Raw genomic sequence first — 26,918 nt, forward strand, 5'->3', positions numbered from 1 at the left:
TAGAAATCTGATTTTGAATGCACCTAATTATTACGTTTTATAATTATTTATACATTTTTGTGGGTTTTTTTGTTTAACATCTGTCTTCCCTACTGAAGTAGAAGCTCCGTGAAGGCAGGAACTGATTCTGTTTTGATCACCACTGAACACCCAGCAACGAATCTAGTACCTGGCACATACAGGCACTTGACAAATATAAGATAAATATTTATTGATTGAATGGACAATTTAAAAATTAAGCATTTAGAGCAGATTTTGTTTCTGAAAGGATGGAGCTGTATTAAACAAGATTAAAAAATAAAACCTGAAGGAGCAGACCCTTCTCTCCCCGTATAAAATAAGAATCCTTTTATAAAATCAAGAAGAGAAAGTTAATGAATATCATGTTTAATGGAATGGGCTAAAATACTGAAAATTCATTTGTTAAATTTTCCTGTTCCTCATTCTGGCTACGTGTGTCTGAGAGGTCCTTTTTCTCTGTTCTAGGCTGACCAACCTAGTATCTAATAGATACTCTCCTTCTTTACATATATTAATTAATTCAATCTTCCTACAGATAAGTCTTAGACATCTGTCTCTAAGATATTATTTCCCCTGTTATGAAGCCAATAGACATTTAACTCAAATCTCTCAAAGACTGACAACTTTATTTTGCTTTTTTAAAAAAATGAGACTCAAAAAAGTTAAGAAATCTTGCAAAACAGAAGTTCTTCAATTGTAAAGTAGCTAAACTGGCTTCAATCTTAGATTTGTTTGGCTCCAAAGTCTATGTTCCTTCCTTGATCCAGCTGCAAAAGAAAGGTAGACAGGGCTTGGGCTTGTTGGGATATCATAGAAGAGATAATTGAAAAAATCACAAAAAGAGCTGACTAATACTTAGAAAAACAGAACAAAAGAAACTTTAAGAAACTTACATATGAAGAGAACCTGGAAGGAGCATAGAGAAAGACAAAGGATTAAGTTATCGAGATGTTTGCAAAACTGAGAGCTATTTCATATTACTTTTTATCTACAACTGCTATAATGTCATCTTTCCTATTCTCTGTTAAATATTCTCATATCTCCCTGGATTTTGTTTGCATATAGCTTGTCAGTTTAATTTGATATTTTGGTTAATGTCAAACTATCCTATTAGACTGCACGCTTAACGAGGGCAGGCCCATGTCTATTTTCTTCACCATTTCTGCCCAACACTTAGCATAGTGTGAGTGGGGAGAAGGACAATGTTGGAGGCAGGTGAAGGGGGTCTGGGGCACACAATCTGGAGGCCTCCAGGCCTCCACTCTTCATAGTAAAAAAAAAATTTGACAAAGAAATATGGACTAATGAAGGTAGAGGGGGCGAAAATAGAATGCGTAATGTAAGGTAAAATTAGGTTTAAGGGTGAAAAGCATCTCAAGAAGGGGGTGGGGTTATCAGTGCCAAATTGTAGCAGAAATATGTACTGAGATAAAGATACAAATACCTGCAGATTTTTAAAATTCAGCATTGAGGATGGTCTCAATGGCTCCATCCATGGTGTGCTTGTCTAATTCCCAAATGTGGGGACTGAGCTGGTGGGACAATCTGGGCCCACAGCAGAAGCCCACCCATACACCTCTCCCACACTCCAGCACACTGGACTAAACAGTTCTTTCTTCATGGCTTAATAACACAATTCCACGATGGATCTTAGAAATGTCAAGAGAAATGAGTATATCTCTTTTGCTCCCAAGCAAAATCTACTTATCCATTTATCCTCCTTTTGCTTTGTGATGAGTGATTAAGTTTCAACTCTCAAAAAAAAACCTGCTGCTGATCTAAGAACAATACAAATAACCATTGAGGACAGAGTCTGCATCCACGTATCCACAGCCCTGAGAACTGCAGCCGTCCGATGCTGACCTCAGATTTCTCACTTCCTACCAAGTTAGTTTTAGTTAGGAAGTTGCACTGTGTTCTGGGTCTTTGACCAATTTGACTTCTAGCCATCCTTAGCTCTCAGAATTTCTTAACTACAATCACCATAATAATAACAAAATAGGAAGCCATTAGGTAATAGATTATCTACAGAGGGTGGTCTAAATCAGCTCTATCTAGAATTTGGCTCAATTTTCCTTTGCTGGATTCGATCTAAGCATGCTTGTCTTAAATGTCAATTGTAACCAAACAGAAATGCCTCGTTAAAACAAGTTTATCTTCACTAAACTTAACTGTAGTCTCTGATTAGCTGTTTGGAACTTAAATAAAGCATATTTATGGTTGTTCAAAAAATAAATAAATAAATTAGGTTTAGAAGAAAGAAGTTGTTACTTCTCTAGATTCTTCCAGACACTTTGCTGCTTTGGACTCTGCTGGTTGAAACCTTGTTTTCATACAAAAGGAATGCCTGTGGCAAGTTATACATAATCTGGCCAAGGGCAACAAAACCGTTGATAAAAAATTGATTCTTTCTATATAAGATCCTCAGAATTAATTTCTTAATTCATGTTTTGAGGTAGAAAGTTTTGAATATGATATGATTGCTATAAAGTAGACATTTAGTTCTCTTCAATCTAGTTGTAGATTTTCTGTGGCATGTCACCTGTTCAGACTATTATACAAAAATTCCATAAATCATGGAGGATGGTTAATAAGAGCATAGGGTATAACAATTTAGGATGTCTTGTTTACTTTATAAGGGAAGATCAAGGAAAGGTTCAAATTATGAGAAGGGAAAGGATGATAGCAAGATTCTAAGGCCAAGTCTTCTGAGTGCTGTTTCAATGTTTTCTAAGATGGATTGCAAATACTCAGAAGTTATGTTTTTTTAGACATCTATTCAAACAGGTAAAATAGAAAGGAAACTTGTTTTGTTGAGTAAACTCACTGGACAACTACTCTTACTCTGCCAGTAATAAAGAAGGCCCTTTCAAAGAGATCCACAGTGATGGAGGTTAGATATGAGGTTTGGAAGTACTTTTGTTCCTTCTGTTCTCTCTGGATCACTTGCATGTGTAATTATAAAGAAGTGAAAGTAAGAATGATTCTGAATCCTATATTTGATTACAACCTGCATTTATGATACTGAATTTAACTTTAAAAATCTCTTTTTCCTCCATTTCTGTTTAGACAAACTCTCTTCCCATATATGTTTAACTCTTTTTGGATGCTATATCTGCATTTGCCCCTTCTAAAATTCTGAATCCTTAATTCCATTAATTAATACTTCCCAAATTTTGAATCCACATATTTCAAAGACGTCTGACTTTCTATAGGTAGAGATATGTAAATTAGATTTGATCAACGTAGGGGGTAGCCCATTCTATACCAGGTTATTAAGACAGTTACAGGTACTCATGAAATCAAGAATGAATTTCTGATTATTTATCACTCACTCAGTAATGTCTCAGCTAATAGTACAACTATCATGCTGTGTAATTGGGTGATTTTCTTTTAATTCTGCCAAATTTTTGAAAATAAATTTTAAAAATAAATGCAACAGTTTGACTAATTTTTATGTCACATTGTAGATTTCCTTGACTTTTAGACAATATAAATAAATGTAAATAAAATATTAAATAAAGCAAATGATACCATTTTTAATGTAATTTGGTATGAAAGAAATAAATAGTCCCTAATCTGAGTTTGCCTTAAATAAAAAGTGGGTTGATAATTTCAAAGTGAGTTTGTTTTCGTTATGAAAGTATTTGTTTCACTATGAAAGTATTTAAAAATTTAGAGATATGTTCAACTTAAGAGTTACGATATGCACTAGAAAATAGGCAGAGTTAAGAAAATGTTATAAAAGTGAAAATGTGAGCAATTCTACTATCCTTTGTAGTTTTACTGGAGCACCGTTAACAACAGGAGCGCTTGTTAGCATTTGGCAGTTTTATACATTCTTGATATTTTTGTTACTTCAGATCCACCTACAGAAATAGCTAGCCTGTAGCATGACTTTTAGCTTTGCATTTTATATTTTTACAGTTTTGTGCTTTTCAGGCTAATATGACAACATACTCCTATTTTATGTCTAGTAGAAATATATATGACATAGTACGTTTTTAAAAGCATCTTGTATCATGGTTAATGCCTTTTTTATGATAAAAAAAATTTCCTTCAGACCTACTGAAACAGAATGTAGGAAACTATATAGTCTCTAAAGGTTAGCAGAAATCTTTCAAATTTTTCATAATGTAGAAAATAATTTTGTTAGTTTTTACATAAACCTGGTTTTAAATGTGGGGATATGACTCTGCTTTTCTGCTCTGATGTAGAGAGTTAGAATTACATTCTCATATTTGCTTCTGAGATTCTTACAATAGCAGAAATTAGCTATGTATTCCCCAAATCCTGTAAAAGAGCTAGTTTTTCATCTATCAAATAATATAATTTTGTTTAGAAATGTCATTAAATAAACAGTTGTAGGATCAAAATAAAGCCATCATCGAAGAATATACATAAGTCAAGAATTCTGCTCTGATTATGTCCTAATATAGTTATGATTAGAAAAACAAAATAGCATAATTCCTCTCTGACAATATATTTTATTTTATGAGATGAGTAGTCAGAAATTTGTTTGATGTAAAAGAAGTTTTTTCATGCAAATTTTATTTATCCTTATTTTTATTTTCTCATGTTTTTGGATTATATTTTCTGAAGTTTTCATATCATTATTTCATCAGAAGAGCCCAGAAAAAAACATAATAATTTAGCTTCCTACAGAATTGCAGAGAGCCAATTCATTATTCAGTATACAAAACAAACATCTCTATTGTGTTCCCTCAGAACAAACATCTCACATTAATTTTTAGTTATCAGTAGCCACACTTAGTGTAATCCCTACAGCTAATTTGACAATTCCACAGCAAAATAGTGTAAGATAAATTATGTGAAATAAATTTATAGATTAAAACTATACTTGTAGTTCCACAGGCCATTATTGAGTTCACTAATAATATCGGAGTGTTTTCTTCTTTATTTTGACATAATTCTCAATTTTACATGCATATCTTGAACAATCTTTAATTGCTATTGAATGAAATAGTAGAATAATCATCCTTAAAAAGTATATCCATTACATGCAGAGAACCCATTTTTATTAAGAGTATGTGTCCCTGATAAGAAACTTATTTTACCTATTTCCCCCAACTTATTTATTTTTTTTCCAATTTTATTGAGGAATAATTGACAAGTACAATTGTACATATTTAAAGTGTATACTGTGATGATTTGATATACATATACATTGTAGAATGATTGTCAAGATCAAGGTAATTAACACATCCATCACCTCACATACTTGACTCTTTTTTGTGTTGGTGAGAATGCTTAAGGTCTACTCTCAGCAACTTTCAAGTATGCAATACTGAGTAACTATAGTCACCATGCTGTACATTAGATCCACAGAATTTATTCTTCTTACAACTGAAAGTTTGTACCCTTTGACCTACATCTCTTCATTTTCACCTCCCCCAGCCCCTGGCAACCATCACCATTCTATTTTCCATTTCTATGAAATTGGCTTTTTTTTTTTCCCCAGATTGCACATGTAAATAATAGCATACAGTATTTGTCTTTGTCTGTCTGGCTTATTTCACTTAGCTTAATGTCCTCCAGGTTCATCCATGTTGTTGCAAATAACAGGATTTCCTTCTTTTTATAGCTGAGTAATATTCCAGTGTGTGTGGGCATATATATCTCTACATATCTACATATATATATATATCTACATGTCTGCATATTTACCTATATCTATCTACATGTATCTATATATATATATCTACATATATCTGACATTTTCTTTATCCATTCATCTGTCAAAGGACATTTAAGTTGTTTCTATATCTTGGCTATTGTGAATAAAGCTGCAAAGAACATGGGGGTGCAAACGTCTCTTCGAGATACTGATTTCATTTCCTGCAGATATATACCCAGGAGTGGGATTGCTGAATCATATGGCAGTTGTATTTTTCATTTTTTGAGGAACCACTATATTGTTTTTCATAGTGGCTGTGTACCAATTTACATTTCCACCAACAGCGCGCAAGGGTTCCCTTTTCTCCATACCCTCACCAAACTTATCTCTTGTCTTTTTGATAATAGCCATCCTAACAGGTGTGAGAGGTGATGTCTCGTTGCGGTTTTGATTTGCATTTTGCTGAAGATTAGTGATGTTGAGCACCTTTTCATGTACTTGTTGGCCATTTGTATGCCTTCTTGGAAAAATATGTATTCAGGTCTTTTGCCTGTTTTTTAACTGGATTACTTGCTTTTTTGCTATTGAGTTGTATTAGTTCTTTATATATTTTGGATATTAACCTCTTATCAGATATATGGTTTACAAATATTTTCTCCCATTCTGTTGTTTTCCTTTTCAATTTGTTGTTTCCTTACTTATTTCTTATGTGTCCCTAATTTCACAAGGAAGTTATATATGTAACATATGTTATATGTATACATACATACTTTATATGCTTTTCTGTTGTTGAGTTGTATGAGCATTTAAGCAGAAAGATATAATGGCTTTCTTAAGATAAAAATATAGAAGACAATAAAACTTTTGTAATATTAGTTAAGAAGTGAAAATAAGTATGGTAAAATTATAAATAAATTGGTAAAAATGAAAAATTAAAATGACTAGAGTGGAAATTAAAGTAGTAAGGCAAGTAAGAAATTCCAACTGGTTTCTTGTAAAAAAGTCTGAGGAGTCGGATTCATATTGCAACAGAAGAAGGACATGTGGAAAATAGTCTTTTTTTCATGTACTGCATACTCAACAAATATTTTTGAGTGCCTACTCTGCATCAGGCATTATGAATGAAAGGACACGGTTCCAGCCTTCAAAATGTTTACAGTGCAGAGAATTGAAGCTTTATATAAACAGAAATTTTGAAAAGTAGATGATAAATAATAAAATTCATATGCACAGGGAACACAGAGAAATGAATACCTTGGTTTGCCTGGGAGAATCAAGGTATCTTCAGATATGACAATGTGTTTTGCAGGCAGAGAAATTGGGGGCATTCTAGACAGAGGAAAGAGCATGTGCACAGTCCCGGAAAACTGAAAGTAGTATATCTTTGAGAAATTAAAAGAGTTTTTGATTGTTAGAACAAAACACAAAAGCCTAATCTTGAAGAGTCACTTGTCCTGATGACAAGAGGATACAGGGAAAAATTTTGAGCAAGGTAGTAGCATGATTAGATTTGTTAGTTAGAAAAATCACTCTAACGTGGAGTGGAGAGTGGTTTGGAGGAAAGGAGCCCACTGAGAACGTGAAAGCATTAGTCTCTTTAAGGCCTGAGGAAGGTCGACTTAGCAGCAGATAGTGATGGAAGGTTACTCCAAGGAGTGACTCTAGTGCTATTACAGTATTTCCCTAAGGTCATCTATAGGAAAAAAAAATGGAGACTCCTCAGATGTGAAATAAGACCTATACAGACTTCAACATACAAATGAAGACAGCTGGGGCGCTGGCCTGGTGGCATAGCAGTTAAGTTCACGCGCTCCACTTCGGTGGCCCGGGGTTTGCTGGGTCAGATCCTAGCTGCGGACTTGTGCACCACTCATCAAGCCATCCTGAGGCAGCATCCCACATAGAACAACTAGAAGGATGTACAACTGTGACATACAACTATCTCCTGGGCCTTTGGGGAGAAAAAAGGAGGAAGATTGGCAACAGATGTTAGCTCAGGGTCAATCTTCCTCAAAAAAAACAGAACAACAACAAAAAAAGTGCTTCTCTTTAAAAATGAAGACAGCTTGGGCATAATCAAAGTATCATTCATTCTCAGACAAATGAAATCATCATTTGTTTTTTAGGAATTAATTTATAGATTTATGGTTTTATAATCAGCTGGAAAGATGAATTTGAAAATTTATATAGTTCAAATTCTATTAGTGAGCACAGTGTTATCTAACCTTTAGGAAAAAGATAATAGATAACTTGGACAGGAACTCAGTACAGGGGTAGGAGAGAAGGCAAATGGCTGGCTATCTACTCATTGAGTAATACTGTTAAACAAGTGATGCATGAAGATAATTTGCATAATGTTTTTAAAGCTAAAATTATTACCACATGGGGAACTTAGCTCAGTGCCTGACTCATAGTAAGTGTCCAAAATGTTTTAGTTATTAATGAAAAAAAAAGCAGCAGAACTTCTAAATGTTTTTCTTTCTTGGGTTGCTAAAGAAGTATCATATATGAAAACTTAGTGTTATTGATGCTTTGAATCCGTACTCTGTCCCCTCCGAAATTGGTAAGCCATGGACCTCAGCCCGTTTTTCCCCCTAAATCTAAACCATGCGATTGTGTGTATCTTTGCATTTGAATATGTATCCATATGAATACATGCATGAAATTTTTAATGCTGATTCCGAAGGTCATTGCCTGAAATATGAAGTCAATAGGAACACACACACACATACACACACACACTTTTTGTCTTGCTTTAAATGCTTAAAGAGCAAATGGAAAAAGAATTACTTCTACTAATAAAACATCAATTGAATTTACACTCAGGGAATGTGCCCTAGAATGACATCACAAGAAATAAAATAAGATTAAGGAAATGGACGATTTTCAGGAACAAGTCATCCCAAGGCAAGGATGGCTGATAATCAATTAGTATGGACACAGTCCTAATGCCAAAATGCTAGCTATGGGCAAAGTATGTCCCTCTAGAGGCCAATATTCACTCAGCTGCTGAAGATGTTATTAAACTTGCAAAGTTCTGAAGACTGCAATTACATAACAAATAATATTCTAGTCTAAAATATCTTGGGTCATTTTATGTAGGGACATAGGAAGGATTTCAATGGCCTGCATTGACTGCTAAAGTTAGAAGTAACGTTCCAGAAATATAAAGTACTTACTTTAGAATTATTATGTAATAGGCAAGAGAATCCCTAACATCAAAGGAATATTGCTGCTTCCTTCTTGTCAAATGCTGGACTGATATTACCTATGATGAGACTGTCTGGCTGCACTGAGCAGTCCAAGATTCAGAAGCTAGAGTCCTTCCACAACGCCCCCTTCATCCTGTTAAATCTACGTTCTATTCTCTGGCAGCTGTTTTTGCCATTTATGTTAAAAGAAGATGGGGAAAATGCAAAGAGCTGTCAGTTTTATTGCCATGTATAATCAGCATCTGGGCTGTATGTTACAGATACAATCAATCCAAACTCATACTTTACTGGTGTTGTAAAAACTTTTTTGAGTTTGTAAGACAGTTTCCCAATTAGAGAAAATGCTATATTTTAATGATGTTGATCATGGAAATTGCAACCATATATATTTTTTTCAGCCTTCACGTGAATAATGTGTGTGTGTATGTGTTTAATACACAGTTACTGAGTTATATGCACCTCTGTACTACTACCTTGTTTAAAAATGTTTTGGAATCATATATATTTATTTCACACTAGAGATCAGATCACGTATCAGGTTTATTCCTTTATATAATCTGTGTGTGTTTGTGTGAGTGACTAATATATGCTGTAGACATTTTATTATATAATGCTATATGTTATTACATATATACACATATATCCCCATTTTTTATTCTTTCAGCGTTTTTTGTGCTAGAAAAAACATATCATATATTTTCTTTACATCTCGTAATTTTTACCAAAACATTTATAGTAGGTTTTATTTTCCTCATTTTTCAGAAAGAGAAACTGAGACACGGAGAAGCAAAGTAACTTTTGCAGGGTCCACAGAGCTAATCAGTGGCAGAACCAGAATTTAATGCAATTCTATGTAAAGCTCATACTTTTAATCACCAGATGACACATTTTGGTCTTTATACCCATATATAAAACGCAAATACCTCTTAGGGAGAGCTATTTCAGCTTTGGCATGTGGATGTTATTTTGTATAGTTTGTCAACTTAATTTTAAAAATATTGAGAGTAATGCCTAAGAATTGAACGCTAGTGAGCTGAAAATGTCGTTTAAAATAGACTAATACTGGTTAGTATCTTGTAAATGTCTTCAGAACTAGTTCAAGTTTTTAAATTCTCCAGTTACACTATGTGTTGTATACTCTACTGATGTAAGATGTGCTCATTGATAACCATAGTGGAGTATTTTATATGCCACAGAGCCCAGTTATACTTGCACATCATTTCCATGTTCTAAGGGTCTACATAGTACAAAGTAATTGGGAATACAAGGATGTGGATAATCTTGGCTTTAGTCTCTAATGACACTTCCTTACACTTGATGTTCTTTCCGAATTCTTTTATTGCTGCCCTTCCAAGGCTCAGTCTTCTCTTGATTTCTTGGCTTCAGTCTCTGAATTGATGACTGAACCAAGGTAAACAAAATCTTTAAAATTTCATTGTCTTCATTGTCTACATTAGAGTTGTGTAGATCTTCTGTAGTCATGAATTTTCTCTTCTTGATGTTCAAATGCAGTCCTGCTTTGGCAATTTCTTCTTTTACTTTCATCAGAAGTCATTTCGCGTCCTTGCTGCTTTCTGCCAGTACGATGGTGTTATCTTCAGATCTTAGATTGTTGATGTTTCTTCCACCAATTGTCACTCCTCCTTCATCTGAGTCTAACTTAGTTTTTCATGGTAAATTCTGTGTGCAGATTAAACTGATAGAGAGATAGAATGCATCCTTATCTGACACTGTTACCTATAGGAAACCATTCTATCTCTCCGTATTCTGTCCTTACAGTACTTCTCATCCATAATTCAGCTTACGCATCAGGACAATCAAGTGCTGAGGCATGCCCATTTCTTTCAGTGCTGCCCATAGCTTTTCATGATCATGCAGTCAAAGGCTTTACTGTAGTTTATAAAACATAGATTAACCTTCTTCTGAAATTTTTTGGAGCACTCCAGTGGCTAATGAATAATTGCAATTTTGATGTCATGTGCCTTTCCCTTTTGGAAATCCAGCTTGGACGTCAGGCACTTCTTGCTCCAGATAAGGTGAAAACCTTTGTTGCAGCACCGTGAACATCACTTTACTTGCATGGGAAATTAGAACAACGGTCCTGTAGTTTCTGCACTCCTTGGCATCTTCTTTCTTGGGGACTGGGATATATATTGTTTCCAGTCTATAGGCCAGTGTTTTGTTTTCCATATTTGTTGGCATATTCTTATTAGGATTTTGACATATTCAGTCTGTGTGGCTTAAAATAATTCTACTAAGATTCCATCTATCCTTGGTGACTTATTTCTTCCCAGTACTTTCAGGGCAGCTTTCACTTCACTTTCTAGAATTATGGGTTCTTCTTCATAGAAATCTTCTTCAAAGGAATCTGTCATCCTTTTGTCTCTTCTGTATAGATCTTCAGTATTCTGTTTCCACCTTCCCTTTAACTTTTCCTGATCAGATAGTGTGCTTCCTTGTTGGTTGTTCAGCATTAAATTATCTAGGTTTAAATTTCCCTTTGATTTCTTGAATCTTCTGGAAGAGACCTCTTGTTCTTCCTTGTTTGTTGTTTTCTTCTGTCTCTTTGCATTGGCCATCATAGTGGTTCTCTGTATCTTTATGTAACAGTCTCTGAAAAATTGTGTGCGGGATTCTAGTCCTACTTTTGTCACCTTTTACTTTTGCTTCTTGCCTGTCCTTAACAATTTTTAATGTTTCTTCTGTCATCCATCTCAAATTTCCCTGTCTTTTTACTTCAGACATTGTCTTTTTGCATTCTTCCTTAATAATATTTCTGGTTTCAGACCATAGTTCTTCTGGTTCTCAGTCAATTATATATATGTATATATGGGCATACCTCGTTTTATTGCACTTCAATTTATTGTGCTTCACAGATATTGTGTTTTTTTACAAATTAAAGTTTTGTTGTAACCCTACATTGAGCAAGTCTATTGGTGGCATTTTTCCAACAGCATTTGCACTTTTTATCAATAAAGTATTTTTTAATTAAGGTATGTACATTGTTTTCTTAGACATAATGCTATTGCACACTTAATAGACTACAGTATAGTTTATACTGTAGTATAGTGTAAACATAACTCCTACATGCACTGGCAAACCAAAAAATTTGTGTTAACTCACTTTGTTGCAATATTCACTTTGTCGCAGTGATTTGGAACCGAACCTGCAGTATCTCTGAGGTATGCCGACATACATAGTGATGAAATGTTTTGGAATTGTTCACATACATGCTGTGGAGGAAAAGGTTCTTTTTATGAAAAAGACTTCATTATAGTATGTGGTTTATAGAATTTTCTCCCTTCCTTATTCAGTTTTCTAAATCTATTTTTATTTTGAACTTCAGAATACTGAATTTTCTTTCTTTGAAGGACTAGCATTTGGAAGGCTATTAATTATGGTGGATTTTATCCACAGCACGCAAATATATCCTAGCCATTACACTATCTGCTTTTCTAACACTGGAATGTTTTTAATTAGATTCTTCATGGAACAATGGATTCAAATTTGCGCTCTATAAAATTCGGCAGATTCTGTGCTATTAAAATAGAAGATTAGAGGATAACAAAGATAGAAAATGTACATTTCATTTGCTTTTTTTTGTAAGCTTCACCTGAAAACTGTAATAATTTTCTTTCTTATTTTTTATAATCTAGTTTAAATATTTTCCCCTCTTTTTGTAGGAGGAAGGACACTATTTTAGAGGTGTGTTGTTTGTATTTGTCAAATATATTATAAATTGATGACTTTTTTTTTTTTTTTTTTGAGGAAGATTAGCCTTGAGCTAACGTCTGTTGCCAATTCTCCTCTTTTTTGCTGAGGAAGGTTGGACCTGGGCTAACATCCATGCCCATCTTCTTCTGCTTTATATGGGACACCACCACAGCATGGCTTGAGAAGTGGTGCATAGGTCTGCGCCTGGGATCCAAACCTGTGAACCCCAGGCCGCTGAAGCAGAGCACACGAACTTAACCGCTATGCCACCAGGCCAGCCCCTCATTGATTACATTTGAAACTTAACTCCAAGAATGGATCACAGCAAAAATATATATATATATATGTCTCTATACCATCAATTCATGTTGCTCTATATATATGTCTCTATACCATCAATTCATATGCTCTAATCAATAATGTAAGAGTGAAATGATTTAAATACCCTTTGCTATATTTAGAGCTTTTGAAACAAGTACTCTTTCTTAAGACCTAGATAAATAATATAGATGCCAAATCCATATTTTTCTCCATATGATTTATTTCTTGTCTTCTGGGGTAAATCTTCCTTTTAGGAGCCACCAACCCAATGGAGGAGGGATATGTGAAAAATGACTAGAATATAGTGAGATAAGATCAGAGAAGTTGAGAAGAGAATGTCACTGGGTATATAGAGAAAATAAAGTAAGGCTTCAAAAGAAGACCATGCTTCCGTTGTCTTAAAATAACTAAGCAATATTATTAATAATAATGTAAAATTATTACTAACATAAATGGCTAATAATAGGGAATGATTAAAGAAATGTCATCTATTTTGATAATTGGAAGTTATGAAGACATTAAACATAAAGTCTTCCAAAATTTGTGTAGGAAAACATGTATGATATTTAATGTTAAGGATACAACTCAAAATTCTCTATAAAATAAGACTCCAATTATTTAAAATAAATATACATGCCCAAACATCTCAAGTAAAATTCACTGATCTGAATAGTACATTATGGGTGATTTTTATTTTCTTCCTTACATATTTTGTAAATAAAGTTGAATTTGTCTTTAGTGTGAACAAAATAATTTATGATTTTTGGAGGGGGAGAATCATGACTAACGTTACAGGTGGTGGAGGAGCGATTTCACCTTTGTGTGAGAGAGGGAGGGACACGAAGCTGGGGAATAGCTCAATTTAGAGAATTGGAAAGTAAAGCCATAAATTGAGAAGGAGAAAAGTAGAGTGAGAACCAAGGACATATAGTGTCGCATCCAGGGGAAGAAAGATTGTTAGCAATATCAAATGCTACAGTGAGTTCAAGCGCAATGAAGATTGAGGAAACCCATTGCATGTAGAGATCAGGAGGTCAGAGGGTGAACCCTGAGACTGTTGAAGAAACTATGGTACTGTGAGAAGGGCTTTGGAATCAGAAAAAGGTCAAAATTTAGGCAATTTGACCTAACTTAGGGATGTTTTGTGGGTTTTGATTTGATGTTCATTAAATGTTGGTAATACAAATATGTTATAGTATTACCAACACTCAATAAAAATGAACCAATGTATATGACACATACATAGTCAAAACATATATATTGTCATTATATTTATACATAAATATATGTCTATACCAATATAAATATTTATACCTATCTATGTATATGTAAATTTTTTTTTTAATCCAGGCAGGAAAATGGAGCTCAAGCCAGGTATTTCAATAGAGGGATTTAATGTGAGGAGTGAATTAAACAGCTGTAGAAAGTGACACCAAGATCAAAATGCTGCTGCCACCCCCAGGGCTACAAAGACCTATGTAAAAGGTGGTGTTACACAAAGTCAGAGGGTAGCCCCCAGCAGGAGCTGAAATTAGGAAGGAGATGAGACCACTGCTGAGGACATGCCCTGAGGCAGAGGAGGGGAGAATACCCTGGCTTCTCTCCTCTTCCCACCTTCCATCTCCCACCAGTGCGTCTCATTGGCCAAGTTTCACAAAAGCCAGCTGGCAAGTGAGCCTGGGATATATGGTTCACAAGAGTCAGCTCTCTGGGATGCAGAGCAGAAGAGAAAGAGAGGAAGGGGATGGGATATGTTTATTAGGATGTTTATATATGGATAGAAATGAGACTGAGAGGCAACATTTTTTGATGGACTAAGATATTTACTAAAGCACTTAATGAAATCTATTTCTTTGTGTCTTTCATAACTAGGTGGGTAAAATCTTGTCTTTCTCTGATAGCAGAACCCTAGAGTAGCTAATATCAGAGAGTTATTTTCATCTCTCTGAGTTTAGTGCATAATAAAAATACTTCAGTTGTGTGTGAATGCACTCTGCTACAGTGTTTTCACATGAAATATTTACATAATGAATGGACAGAGTTCAGACAGTCGTACTGAAAAAACTTATAACACTTATAGATTTAGAATTTAAGGTTTTGCCTCAAAAGAAGCTTCAAAATTAATTTTCTGACTATAACAATTTTTTTCAACCTGTAATATGCTTTCTGTAGAGGAAATAAAAGGTTTATAAAATTTAATATTCAACAGTAATTTCCTTTGTGGAAGAGTTGTAATTATCTCTAAAACATGTTATACATCTATTTAGTGTTACCACATATTTCTCTTACTGATATGGAGGTTATTAAAATATATTCCCAAGTTAATTTCTTACAGGTGTTTTTTCTTTTATACAAAGACTAGACTTAAATATGAATGGACTTCTTATGCCGAAAAGTCAAGATATTTTTATTGTTTTTATAATTGCCTTATTTTTATTTGCAATCTTGCTCCACATGTAGGGCGCAGCACGATTAATTTTAGTAGTCATTTTTGAGAAAAAAAGAAAATATCACTCATGAAGAGCATCAACTTTGCTTCTTGGCATAAATCCTGGGCTTGAATTACACATAACTGAGAGCTCACATTTCCATTTAAAAATTGAATTTTTTCATTGCAGACGTTTGGAACAGAACTCAATCAAAATCATCCCTCCCGGAGCTTTCTCACCATATAAAAAGCTTAGAAGAATGTGAGTGAATAATATTCTGGAATATATATAATTTTTTTAAGTATATAGGTCATGACCATGCAAAGATACCCATTTAAGTATGAATATTCAAGTGTTTGACATGAATGATTAAGTGTTAATATTAAGCTTAATGATGTGACTATCTGATTGCTGGTTCTATAACATTGTAATGTTAAAAGCTAAACTGTAATTTTTTAAAGTTCTCTGTAATTTAACATATTGATTCACACTAATATGAATGTATGTGGTCAAGATAGTATGCATTCAAATTCTTAGGTGTTCTGTTTTCAAAAATGACACATGACATCTTTAATAATAATTTAAGAAAATAGCCCATAATTGACTAAAAAGTGTGATTTGGTTTTAAATTTAGGATGCTTCAGATATTTACGTTGCAGATTTTATACGTATATTGATAGGTGCAAAACTGACATGTAAAGGCAATAGATAGCTTTCTCCTGCAGTAAATTTCCCTGACATTCTATTTAATTTAACCTAACCCTGTTTCTAATCTTAGCGACCTGAGCAATAATCAGATCTCTGAATTAGCACCAGATGCTTTCCAAGGACTACGCTCTCTGAATTCACTGTAAGTATTGACCACATTACTGGAGGAAAGCAGAACAAACAACAAATAGTGGTTCTATTTTTTAAATTTGATTTAAGAAAATACTTCAATTTTTTATTGTGAATTATTAATAATATTGTTATTAATCATTAATGAATTCCATTTTTTTATGGATGACTGCTACATATCACTAAAATCAGCCAATTTTTAGGGGTGTATATTTTAGGATTTGATAATTTTGCTGTTTAGAAAGCAAGAGTAAGAGTCCCTGTTTTGACAGTTTTTTGTTTCTGAAATAAAAGGAAAACATTTATTTTGGAGTGCTTTGGTCAATGTTGTATTTATAATCCTTAAACCAATAGCCACTGTCTCTGGGAACATATCAGTCCCGTTTAGAATGATGCTGGGCAAAGTCTTGCTGAGAACAATTGAAGATGACCAGTGAGGGGCCCCCTCAGCTCTCTGCTTCATCCCCTTAAGATTTCCCTGAAAGAAACAGCTTTAATCTCTCAAAGAACAAAGAAGAAAGTATGACAGCTTTTTTCATGTCAAAAGGACTTTCAGGGAGTTAGCTATGTAAATTAAAGTGGTTCTAAAATAAATGGATAGAGGCTGTTATTCTTTCAAACTTGTAAAAAGATCTTCAGACGTCCACCAAGTAAAGTAACCTTTATTTCAAATTTTAATTTTAAAGTTTGAAAATGGAGGCTGGCATGTTTTTTTTAAGAGATGATGCTTAGAGAAGTGTTCTTATTGATGTAAATTTTTGCAGAGCTCTTACAAATTTCAGAAGTCAATGGTATTCAGTGAGAATGCCACGATACACATGTGCAAGCCCCAGATAAACACCTGGGGTCTGTATAACAATTTACAGTCACTCGTACCAGGGGGAGAAGATGGAAGTGCTCATCTGGGCACATGGATGTTCAGGTTGCTATGCTGATCTGCTCAGAAAACAATTTTCTTTGAAGAAAGAAAATGGAAAACTACCACTTTACCTGCAGTGTCTGCTTAGGTTCATTTTTGTTCATTTTTTGGTTTGGGTTTTTGTTTTGTTTTGTTTTTTACTAGAGGAAGTCCAAGACCAGGAGAGCAATTGTTGGCAGAAAATGTAGAGTACAGTCAGGTGTTGCTCTCAGGGTGGGCTGTTGGATTCTAAAATAACAAAGTTCAATGTAAAATTCAGTTAAATTGTCCATGAAGAACTGTGTCTACCATCCTGGACAGTAATACTGTCCAAAGTCAACATAGGCAACCTCTCAGTCATACAAAAGGACAGAACAAAAGTCAAGTCAATATACCAATTACTGGTCCTTCAAGTATCTGTGCCTCAAAGATAACTATTAAATGTCAAAAGGGAGAGAAATGGTTGGAGGATTCTTATTTATATCTGCTTTCTTGCAGAGTTTGCTATTAAGCTCTGTTGCTTTAATAACCTTAATTAACACTTTTGTGGCTGTGAGAAATAAAATAAATGATAAAAAGAAATAATACAATAATAAATAATAAGTAAATAATAAATAGAGCGTGTTGTAATTTACCATAATAAATTATATTATGTTTACTAATAAATATATAGTTATAATTAATATTATAAATTGTTATGTAATAATCTATATAAATAAAATAAAATAATAGCAAATAGTAAAAGAAATGACAACACATAAAAGAACATGCTTGCTGACTTGGGATCTTAGTCTTCGTGATCCGAGTTCTCGTGTACACAGTTCTCTTGGAACACTGCAGAAAAGCCTCATGTTTCCTTGTGGAACTACATTTTAGTCAGGGTGTTGAGTCACTGGGGGAATTTCTAGTTCAAAAAGTAGCAGTGCTTGGAAGCATAGGAACTGTTTTCCAGAAGTGGAATACCCACTTAATATCCACCTAATAATGCCGTATAACGTTATAAAATGGCTAGACTAGGGGAGAATCTAATAGCTATGCTATGGTAGAGAGAGTCCACATGTCAAAACTGGTATCATTTTCCTCATTGTGTTCACATTTTTTTGTTGTTGTTGTTTATTGCAGTAACATTGGTTTATAACATGGTATAAATTTCAGATGTACATCATTATACTTCTGTTTCTGCATGTATTACATCATGTTCTCATGTTCACCACCCAAATACTAATTACAACCCATCGCCACACACATGTGCCTAATTATCCCTTTCTCCCACCTCCCTCCCCCCTTCCCCTCTGGTAACCACCAATCCAATCTCTGTCTCTATGTGTTTGTTTGTTGTTGTTATTGTGTTCACATTTTGAATTGGCCTTCCAAAGATTAATTTATTTATCTCCTCCATAAAATATATAACTACCCAGATTTACAGTAGCCCCTTTCTTCATTTAACCACAATCATACATTCAGCAGAAATTTATTGGGCCCCTATTGTGTATTAGGCTCTATTCCAGACTCTGGAGATGCATGAGTGAACAAAACGCAAAATCCCTCCCTTGTGGAGGTGACCAATGGTAAACTAGATGCTGGGCAAAAGCTGTAGTATATCTGGTGATAAAAGTGCTATGAAGGAAAGTAAAGGAGAAGGGATAAGGAATGCCAGGGGAGGGAAGAGCTGTAATTTTAAATAGGATGATCAACAAAGGCCTCCCAAGAAGGTGATATAGGGTAAAGACCTGAAGATTCGAATTGTAGGAGTGAGCTGTGCAAATATATGCAGAAAGAGCATTCAAGACAGAGGGAACAGCTAAACACTAAGGCCCTGAGGTAGGAGTATACTGAGTGTTTCAAGAAAGAGCAAGGAAAAATCAGTATGACTGGAGGGGAGCAGATGCTTGAGACTGAAATAATGAAGAGGTTGAACTTACTGGTAACAACAAGGTCTAGGACTGTGTGGAGAGAGGGATGAAATATGATGAAAGACAGGTTTGTTGGGGAAGAGTCATGTTGCAGATCACAAAAGTGAGCCGGGAGTTGAAATCTTCCAGAAAGGAGTGAAGTGACTTGGGAGTGTGTAGATAACTGGAGGACCCATGCAAGTAGGCAAAACACGTCTTTTTTTTAAACCAAGTTTTTACTTAATAAAACTTGGTAGTTGAATACTACGTCTTTCTGGAACCATAGTCAAGTATATAGGCAGTTTAATTTAATCACTACATTTTCTAAAGAAGTGCAAATATTTAAAAGTGGTATGATGCCAAAATTCCTCTACTGCATTTTATTAATTTTTTTTTAAATTTTTATTTAATTACCAAAATAGTATATCTTAGAGAAAACTGGGATTGATCTGTTGAATGTTTTTTAAGGTCTCTTCTAGTAAATAAATGCATTAATATTTATTTATTTTTATTAACATTTGTTTTTGTTACATAGATTTGGTAGTATACAAACATATATTTGTTAGTATAGTACATTGTTAGTATATACTACATATCATTAACAAAATATCATTCAAAATATATGCATTTATGGAGTCATTTTAAGCCCAAGGCTTTTTATTGCTTTTACTGTGACATCAACCAAATTTCTCTAATATTTAATAATCCTCTCTTAAGAATTCAGGATACTAGTACATTTAGCATTGTCTGTAAACATTTTTTATTGTTTTTCATTTACTAGTTGGGAAATTTTCTTTATATCAACAAAATAAGAAGTGTTGTAGTAGTGTGGCATAGTGGCGAAGTACATAACCTTTAGGACACTAGATGGCTTGTGTTCAGACGCTGTCTCTAACTTATCAGGTGCATAGCTGAGCTGGTTACTGATTTCTCTAGGCTTCAGTTATCCCATCTCTAAAATGGGGATAAGATTACTCCCCTGCTGGCTTTATTAAAGCACAAACATTCAACAGGTAACAGATAGGACCATGGCAAATTCTTCTCCTGCTACTTATCAATTTGTATGTTTCTAGATTTTAATTATCCCAGAGAAATTTTATGCCCAAGATCCTCAGTATATGGTTTTCCTCTTTCTCCATTTTTTTCATTAACCCCCTGCAAACTACTGTAGGTCACTTATTCTAATTCCTCTCTTCACTAACTAGCTCCCAAATTCCACAGAGTGAAAAACTTGAGTGCTGTCTTTACATCTCCTACAGTCTTTTCTTGGACTGATGTTTACTATCCTGCCCAATAGCTTGCATTTTACTACCAATTTTCAATGAAAATGAAAATGTAGCATCCTCTACTTTCTCTTTTCTGTACTCTTTTTAAATTGCTTAGTGTGTTAATTGTCAAGTATACATTGTTTTTAATTGATAAGCATAGCTCTCTGATGTTTATTTGGATTGGATATTAAAGTCTGCCCACAGCGCCTTTTTCATGATAGCTATCTTATAAGTTTCTATTTTGAACGTTTTTTCTCTTCAGTAGGAGTTCTGTCTTCTAACAGCTTTCAACAAGGGCAGGAGGGTTCAAAGACAGGGCACCAACAGTTGCTGTATCCTACTGTCCTAAAATTGAAACTCACGAGGGTTGAACTGAGTTTAGCATTCTTAGCCTTCCTTCTAAGAGCGGGTACAAGAGCTGCCTTAACATTTCCCTGTTGTTCCCAAAGACTATAAAAAAATTCTCTTTCAGCATAATTGTATACTGTACATAGTATGATGAGTGTAAGTCATGTATAAGAAGACTGTACAGAAGCTACTCAATTTGTCATTCTTGGTATTTGGATGATATTATCCAAATCCTCATGTATTTATTTTCTTTTCAGCTGAATTCATTTTCATTTTTCAATTTCTTTTTACATTTTCTTTCTCTCATGTGAATATAGCACAGATTCGCACTGGCCTTCTTGCACTTTATGTCTTTAAGTGATGATATGTCTTTCCCTCATTTTTATAGATTTTGGCTCTATTTTCTTGATTGCCATCGGAATTCTCTGTCCTGGTCTTTGGATTTTTGATATTTTTAACTCTTTTTTTCCTTGCTACCATTTTGATCTCACTGTGTATAAGAAAACTGTACCCAGCCCTAGTATTGCTATACCATTTTGTAAAGAAATCTCATTCTCATCATATTTAGTATTTCTTTATCATAATATTTTTATGATCGTTAGTCCATATACCCAATAATGCCTGCACAGACAGATTTCTGCCTCCTTTTGTGATCTCCTCCTTTTTTCCAGTATGTACCCAAATTGTCTCATTAGCAGTAAAACATGTATTTTTATAATATGAGCTTAAAGAAAACAGAGTGATTTATTGGAAAAAAAATAGTTTCACAGTATAAGTGTGATATACCTCCTAGTTAGTCCTTTTTTTATGCTGAGTCAACCTTTGAAGCAAAAGTCCCAGATAAACAACTTACTAAATTATTTGCCCCTTGTTTCTTATGTGGGTCCCCCCACAATTTATATGCTTCCTGTTTCCTTTTTAAGTCTCGATGGGCTCAAAATATGAAAATCCTTCAATATTCAAAATTGCTCTTTTGGATTGCTCTTCAAAGCCCTACCTTATTCATCGCAGTCTTATCAGTGCCTGGCACATGGGTAAATGACGAACAGTCAACAAATTACAGTTGGTTTCAGTTTAATTGGGCACCGAGCTTAGATCGTAGCAAAGTTCCTGGCACATAGGAAGTGTATGGTATCTATTGTTGAATGAATGAATTGAATGGTATTAAATTGAATATCCTGAATAGGTACCATCTTGATCTGCTTATTTGTGTTTCCTAAAGCCCTCTGTTCTCTTACTCTTGACCTTAAAACATTTATTCATTCTTGCTTTATCCTTTCTTAATTCACTTACCTCCTTGACCCTGACAATATAGAATTCTCTCTTTTGTTCTTTGATTTTTTCAAATTTTTTCTTCTCTAATTGACTTACCTTTTTAAAAAACATCTATATTCTGGGCCGGCCCTGTGGCTTAGCGGTTAAGTGCGCTCGCCCTGCTGCTGGCGGCCCGGGTTCGGATCCGGGGCGCGCACCGACGCACCACTTGTCTGGCCATGCTGAGGCCGCGTCCCACATACAGCAACTAGAAGGATGTGCAACTATGACATACAACTATTTTCTGGGGCTTCGGGGGGAAAAAAAAGGGGGAGGATTGGCAATAGATGTTAGCTCAGAGCCGGTCTTCCTCAGCAAAAAGAGGAGGATTAGCATGGATGTTAGCTCAGGGCTGATCTTCCTCACAAAACAAACAAACAAACAAACAAAAAACAGCTATATTCTGCACAAAGGAATTTTTATGTTATGCTGTATAACTGGAATCTATACAAATGGAATGTCTCTTTACACAAGATAGCACCCAGATTTATTTATTCCCTTGAGAATTTTTCTCATATTTTGTAATATATCGCACCTCTCACTGACTTAAAAGGGAACAACTTTTCCCTCACTCTTATTTATCTCTCTTGTATTGTTATTTTCCTCCTTTTCAGATAGAAATCATGTACTGCTGCCAAACATATTAATTATTTAGATTCTCGTTTCAGCTTTTTCCTTTACATATTATGACATCCATTTATTTCTTTTCCAAAAGAATATTTTTCTGATTTTCAAAAGAAATAAGCTTATTGTAGAGAATATAAAACATTTAAACTATATATATAGATGCAAATTCAAATCATCTCTGGATGGCACACTGTAATATACTAATTTGTATTATGCTTTTTTTAAACTTAATGTTATATCATGAACACTTTCATGTCACTATATATTCTTCCCAATGTGATTTTTATCAATGTGAGATATCTATTTAATCAATACCCTTTATTGGGATTCGAAGACATTTTATTTGTGTTTAATTTTTCACTCATAAATTATGCCATGATTAACATTTTGTACAAAAAAGTTGTGTTTGTTTCTGATTATTTTCTTAAAGTCCTAAGAGTGAAACTACTAAGTTAAAATTTATACAAACATCTTTATGACTCTTGGTGTATGTTTCCAAATTGTCCCCGTAAAAATATAATTTCTATGTTTTCCTACACATAATTGTGGTCCCCTACTTTTGGGGGCTAAATATTGATAGGTCTTATTGCAGATCTATTGTTAATAGTCGACATGATGAGTCAACCATTCCCACTCATTTGCTATTGAAGTTCTTTCATTTCACCCTTTTTTTGTTAATTTATTCCTTAATTTGTCCGTCTGCTAGTATGTTTTTTTATTTCATTCATCAAACAATGTTCCCTCATCAATCCAATGTTAGAACATCAGTGCATACCAAAACCTAGGCCAGGTGCCAGATGTCCTGAGGGGATTAGGTCAGGGTCCTTGCACTTAGTGGCTATTCTTAGTGGCTGATCAAAGGTGGATCTATGGGGATGCATTCCTGTTCATATTTCTTTGGGGAACATACATTTTAAAAAATGTCCTGTGTTAATATCAATGATCACTGTCTTCACAGATCTTACATTTCTCAAGCATACACATTATAAGTTTAAAACAATAATCTTACCCTTATATGGATTTCTTTCACTGTTTACCAATATGATAAGCCTAAAACTCATCCCTTTAATGAGCAATGGATTCCACCTTTACTATTCTCCTTTGTTATGTATAGTGTGCACTCATTATATATGAACTGTGTGTGTGTGTGTAGAAAAACATGACAATTTAACAGTGGGCATTTCTATGAAAGAGCAATAAAATTATGAATTGTGTTTATTTTTGTTAGTTTTTCTGGTGTTTTTTTTGTTTTGTTTTCCATGCTTTCTACCATAAGCATACATTTGAATCAGGAAAAAAACATTTGCAAATTGAAGTTCATTTACTCAACTATAGCTTTTATGATGAATGGAGTGCTTACTAACCTCTTGTGAACCTGAAGACATATGTGTTGGATGAATTTGTTATGCTACTTTAGTGTCTGATTTTTTTCATTCAAATCATGTTTTTTCAGTGTCCTCTATGGAAATAAAATCACAGAACTCCCAAAAAGTTTATTTGAAGGACTGTTTTCCTTACAGCTACTGTAAGTATTTGATTGTTTCTAATCTGTTGAACCTAAATATTATATTTTAGTTAGTGTATCATCTCATATTTTCACGGAGGCTTCAGAAAAATTCAACCCAAAAAGACATAGTTTAATGAAATGGAAAAGATTAGTCTACTGGAGCTAACATTAATGATGGTTATTTATTTGAAGACACAACACTTTGAAATTGTCCCATAACTTTTCTCTCCATACTATCAGGAATGTATGTATCCTGGCAGCTCTATCATTTAAAGCTTGTGCAATCCCTTCCCTTTTTGAAACTTCTCTGTTTTGATTTAACAATAGTTGGAAAAGAGAGAGACATAGTGATACATTTATCCACCTTTGTCTAAAGAATCTGCAGGAGTGACAGTGCTGGAATAACATCCCCCAGCATGAAGATGGTGTGCAGTAGGCCAGACCACAGCAGTAACACTCAGACTCATCTTCAGTGAGAGAATTATCTGTAGATTCCCTGGATTGTATCTTTAAAGGCCACTCTGCTTAGACAATAGCTATTACTCATTTGTCTCAAAGACTCATTTACATATGTATAAGAACAAGGCTTGACCCCAGATGTCTTAATGGATGGTTGTGTGAAAAAGAGATTGAAAAAAATATGCTAATACTAAGGTTGTTAGTGTTGGATCATCAAATTCTGTTCAAATACCTAATACCAAACACAAATGTACCTCATCTGGGACACACACTGGCCTAGCTGCTGTGGATACAAAGATGAGAATGATATAACTTCTTCTCTCAACTAGCTCACAGGAAGTCTACTTTAAATTTCTTCAGTTTAGAATGTTATTCTCTCTTTCAGGTGTATTCATTCGTTGGCATTGGAGTTTATATGATTTATTTGGTAAAATGTATTCCTAATCCCACAAACTTCCCAAATATAGATCTTTTCATTAATTGATAAACTTATGTTCATAATTACATCCTATTATCCATGTTTTAAACTTTTTCATCATAACCCAGAAACATATTTTATATTACAACCCAGTTCACATGCACACACACAAACACACAAATGTAGCAAATTGTTGACAAAACAATATTTCACCTTACTATGTGTAGTACTCTCCATTCTGTTCCATTCTCTCTCTTTCTCTCCTTAATGCTACATAACCCAATAAATTGATTTTACAACAGAGCAATGAGTCATGATACATACTGATCTTTATGATCTAATGACTTTATTCGGCTTTCGAATTATTTTCTAATCCTTGCAATGGAGTTAGCAAACATTGTTTCTGATGGTTAATAGAAAAATTCTATACACATTATAGGTATAGCTGATTCTATAGCCGGGTATTGCCTCTTTGTTATTACTTCTCTGTCCTTCCTCCACGTTTCCCTAGCATTATTCTCCTTTCCATTTACTCGCAATCTCTTTTGCTAACGCTGTCCTGCCTAGTACCAACGCTTAAAATAGCACCTTCTTTTTCTTTCCATGCACACTTATTGATAGTTGATGTAACAAACAGGTTAATACACCATGAGATAAACCTTACTTAAAAGATCACGTTTGTCTCTCAGCCTGATATTTCACTTCTAGACTGAGGCCCGTTCTTAAGCCTGCCAGGGCTCATGTGACACAATTGTCCTTTACAGCTAGCTGAGAACGTTGTTAAGCATCTTAGATCTGCTTGAACAGGTGAGGTATTAGGGAGAAGAAGTAGGGAAATGGAAGGAGCAAAAGAAATTAGTGTGCAATAGTTTTTTCCCCTAATTTTTGGACCGCATAAATTTGAAGTAAGTGTAAAATGCTCAGAAGAGCACCTTCTTTCATTTTCTTCCTGGCTCCCCACCTTTTCCTCGTCCTTAATGCCCTGCTCTCTGACTCCTTTCTCCAGTTAGCTGACAAATTAGGGAGCACAGTCAGTGTGACTTACGCTGTGGCCTAGAATGGGGAGGAATGGGATTAATCAGTCCTTACCTCAAACCAGGCCTCTAATCTTTTAAAGAAAATATTACGTAGACTACAAAGAAAGCCAAAACTTTATCTCCTGCAGGGGGCTAAAAATGAGTGCAGCAAAGAGAATCACCACGAGGAAGTCACAGCTTTGCATGTGCGTGGAGTACCTAGAAAAGCAAGCAAGCAAAAAGGAATTACCCTATGTTAGTTCTAGATAGAGATTCTTGCGGGCAAAGGGGAAAAAATTTTTCAGCCTCTTAGATAATAAGGCATACAAACCCACGCTGCATAGCACATATTTTTTGAGCTACTAAATATTTGTTAAAGCTCTAAGTATCAAAGTTTTGAACTAAATAGTGATAGAGAAAAAGAAGTATCAGAAAAATTCTCAGCCCTCAGAGTGCTAAACTGTCTTTGGGCAAACAAGTGGGCCTCCATGAAATAGGTGAAAAGATAAAGTAGCACTGAGTAACTTCCTCTGGAACCTGGAGGAAGGAATACTTTAGTTGGGTGAAAGTCATGTTCTGGAAAAAGTGAGCCTTCTGTGAGGCCTTGAAAGGCCAGAAGATTGAGGAAAGTGGAGAGCAGGGCAAGTATATTCCCAAAGATGAGTCCACCATAAATAAAAGCTCAGATGGAATCACGTATAACCTATGAGAATGTTTGCCAAAGTATGATCTGTAAACCACAGTTCCACAGACTATTGATACAGAATATTGAGAGGATATATGAGAAAAAATGAGTTTGTGGGATACTGTGTTAAACCAAGCTCAACGGGTATTCATAATGCAGGACTAGGGCCTTTAATATGGTAATGTGCCGTGTCACTTTCCAAGAGAGTTATAAAGTATTCATTCAACAATAAATATTTATTGAGCACCAGGTATGTGCTAGACACCTGGGAAACATCAGGGAACAAAATAGACAAATATCCCTGCTGTCTGGAG

The 26,918-nt window shown here is 34.6% G+C and overlaps 1 protein-coding gene across 2 annotated transcripts in view; it reads left to right on the forward strand.

Annotated features, from left to right (window-relative positions):
- Nucleotides 1-26,918, forward strand: part of SLIT2 (slit guidance ligand 2) — a 359,630-nt gene that overhangs the window by 243,523 nt on the left and 89,189 nt on the right. For both annotated transcript variants that reach the window (XM_004432303.3, XM_004432305.3), the window contains exons 10-12: nt 15,525-15,596; nt 16,114-16,185; nt 23,973-24,044. In XM_004432303.3, coding sequence (XP_004432360.1) covers nt 15,525-15,596; nt 16,114-16,185; nt 23,973-24,044 — 216 coding nt within the window. The remainder of the gene's footprint in view (nt 1-15,524; nt 15,597-16,113; nt 16,186-23,972; nt 24,045-26,918) is intronic.

Source organism: Ceratotherium simum, chromosome 8 (genome assembly GCF_057802395.1).
Source record: "Ceratotherium simum simum isolate JZ-2026a chromosome 8, ASM5780239v1, whole genome shotgun sequence".
In the NCBI taxonomy this organism is placed as follows: Eukaryota; Metazoa; Chordata; class Mammalia; order Perissodactyla; family Rhinocerotidae; genus Ceratotherium; species Ceratotherium simum.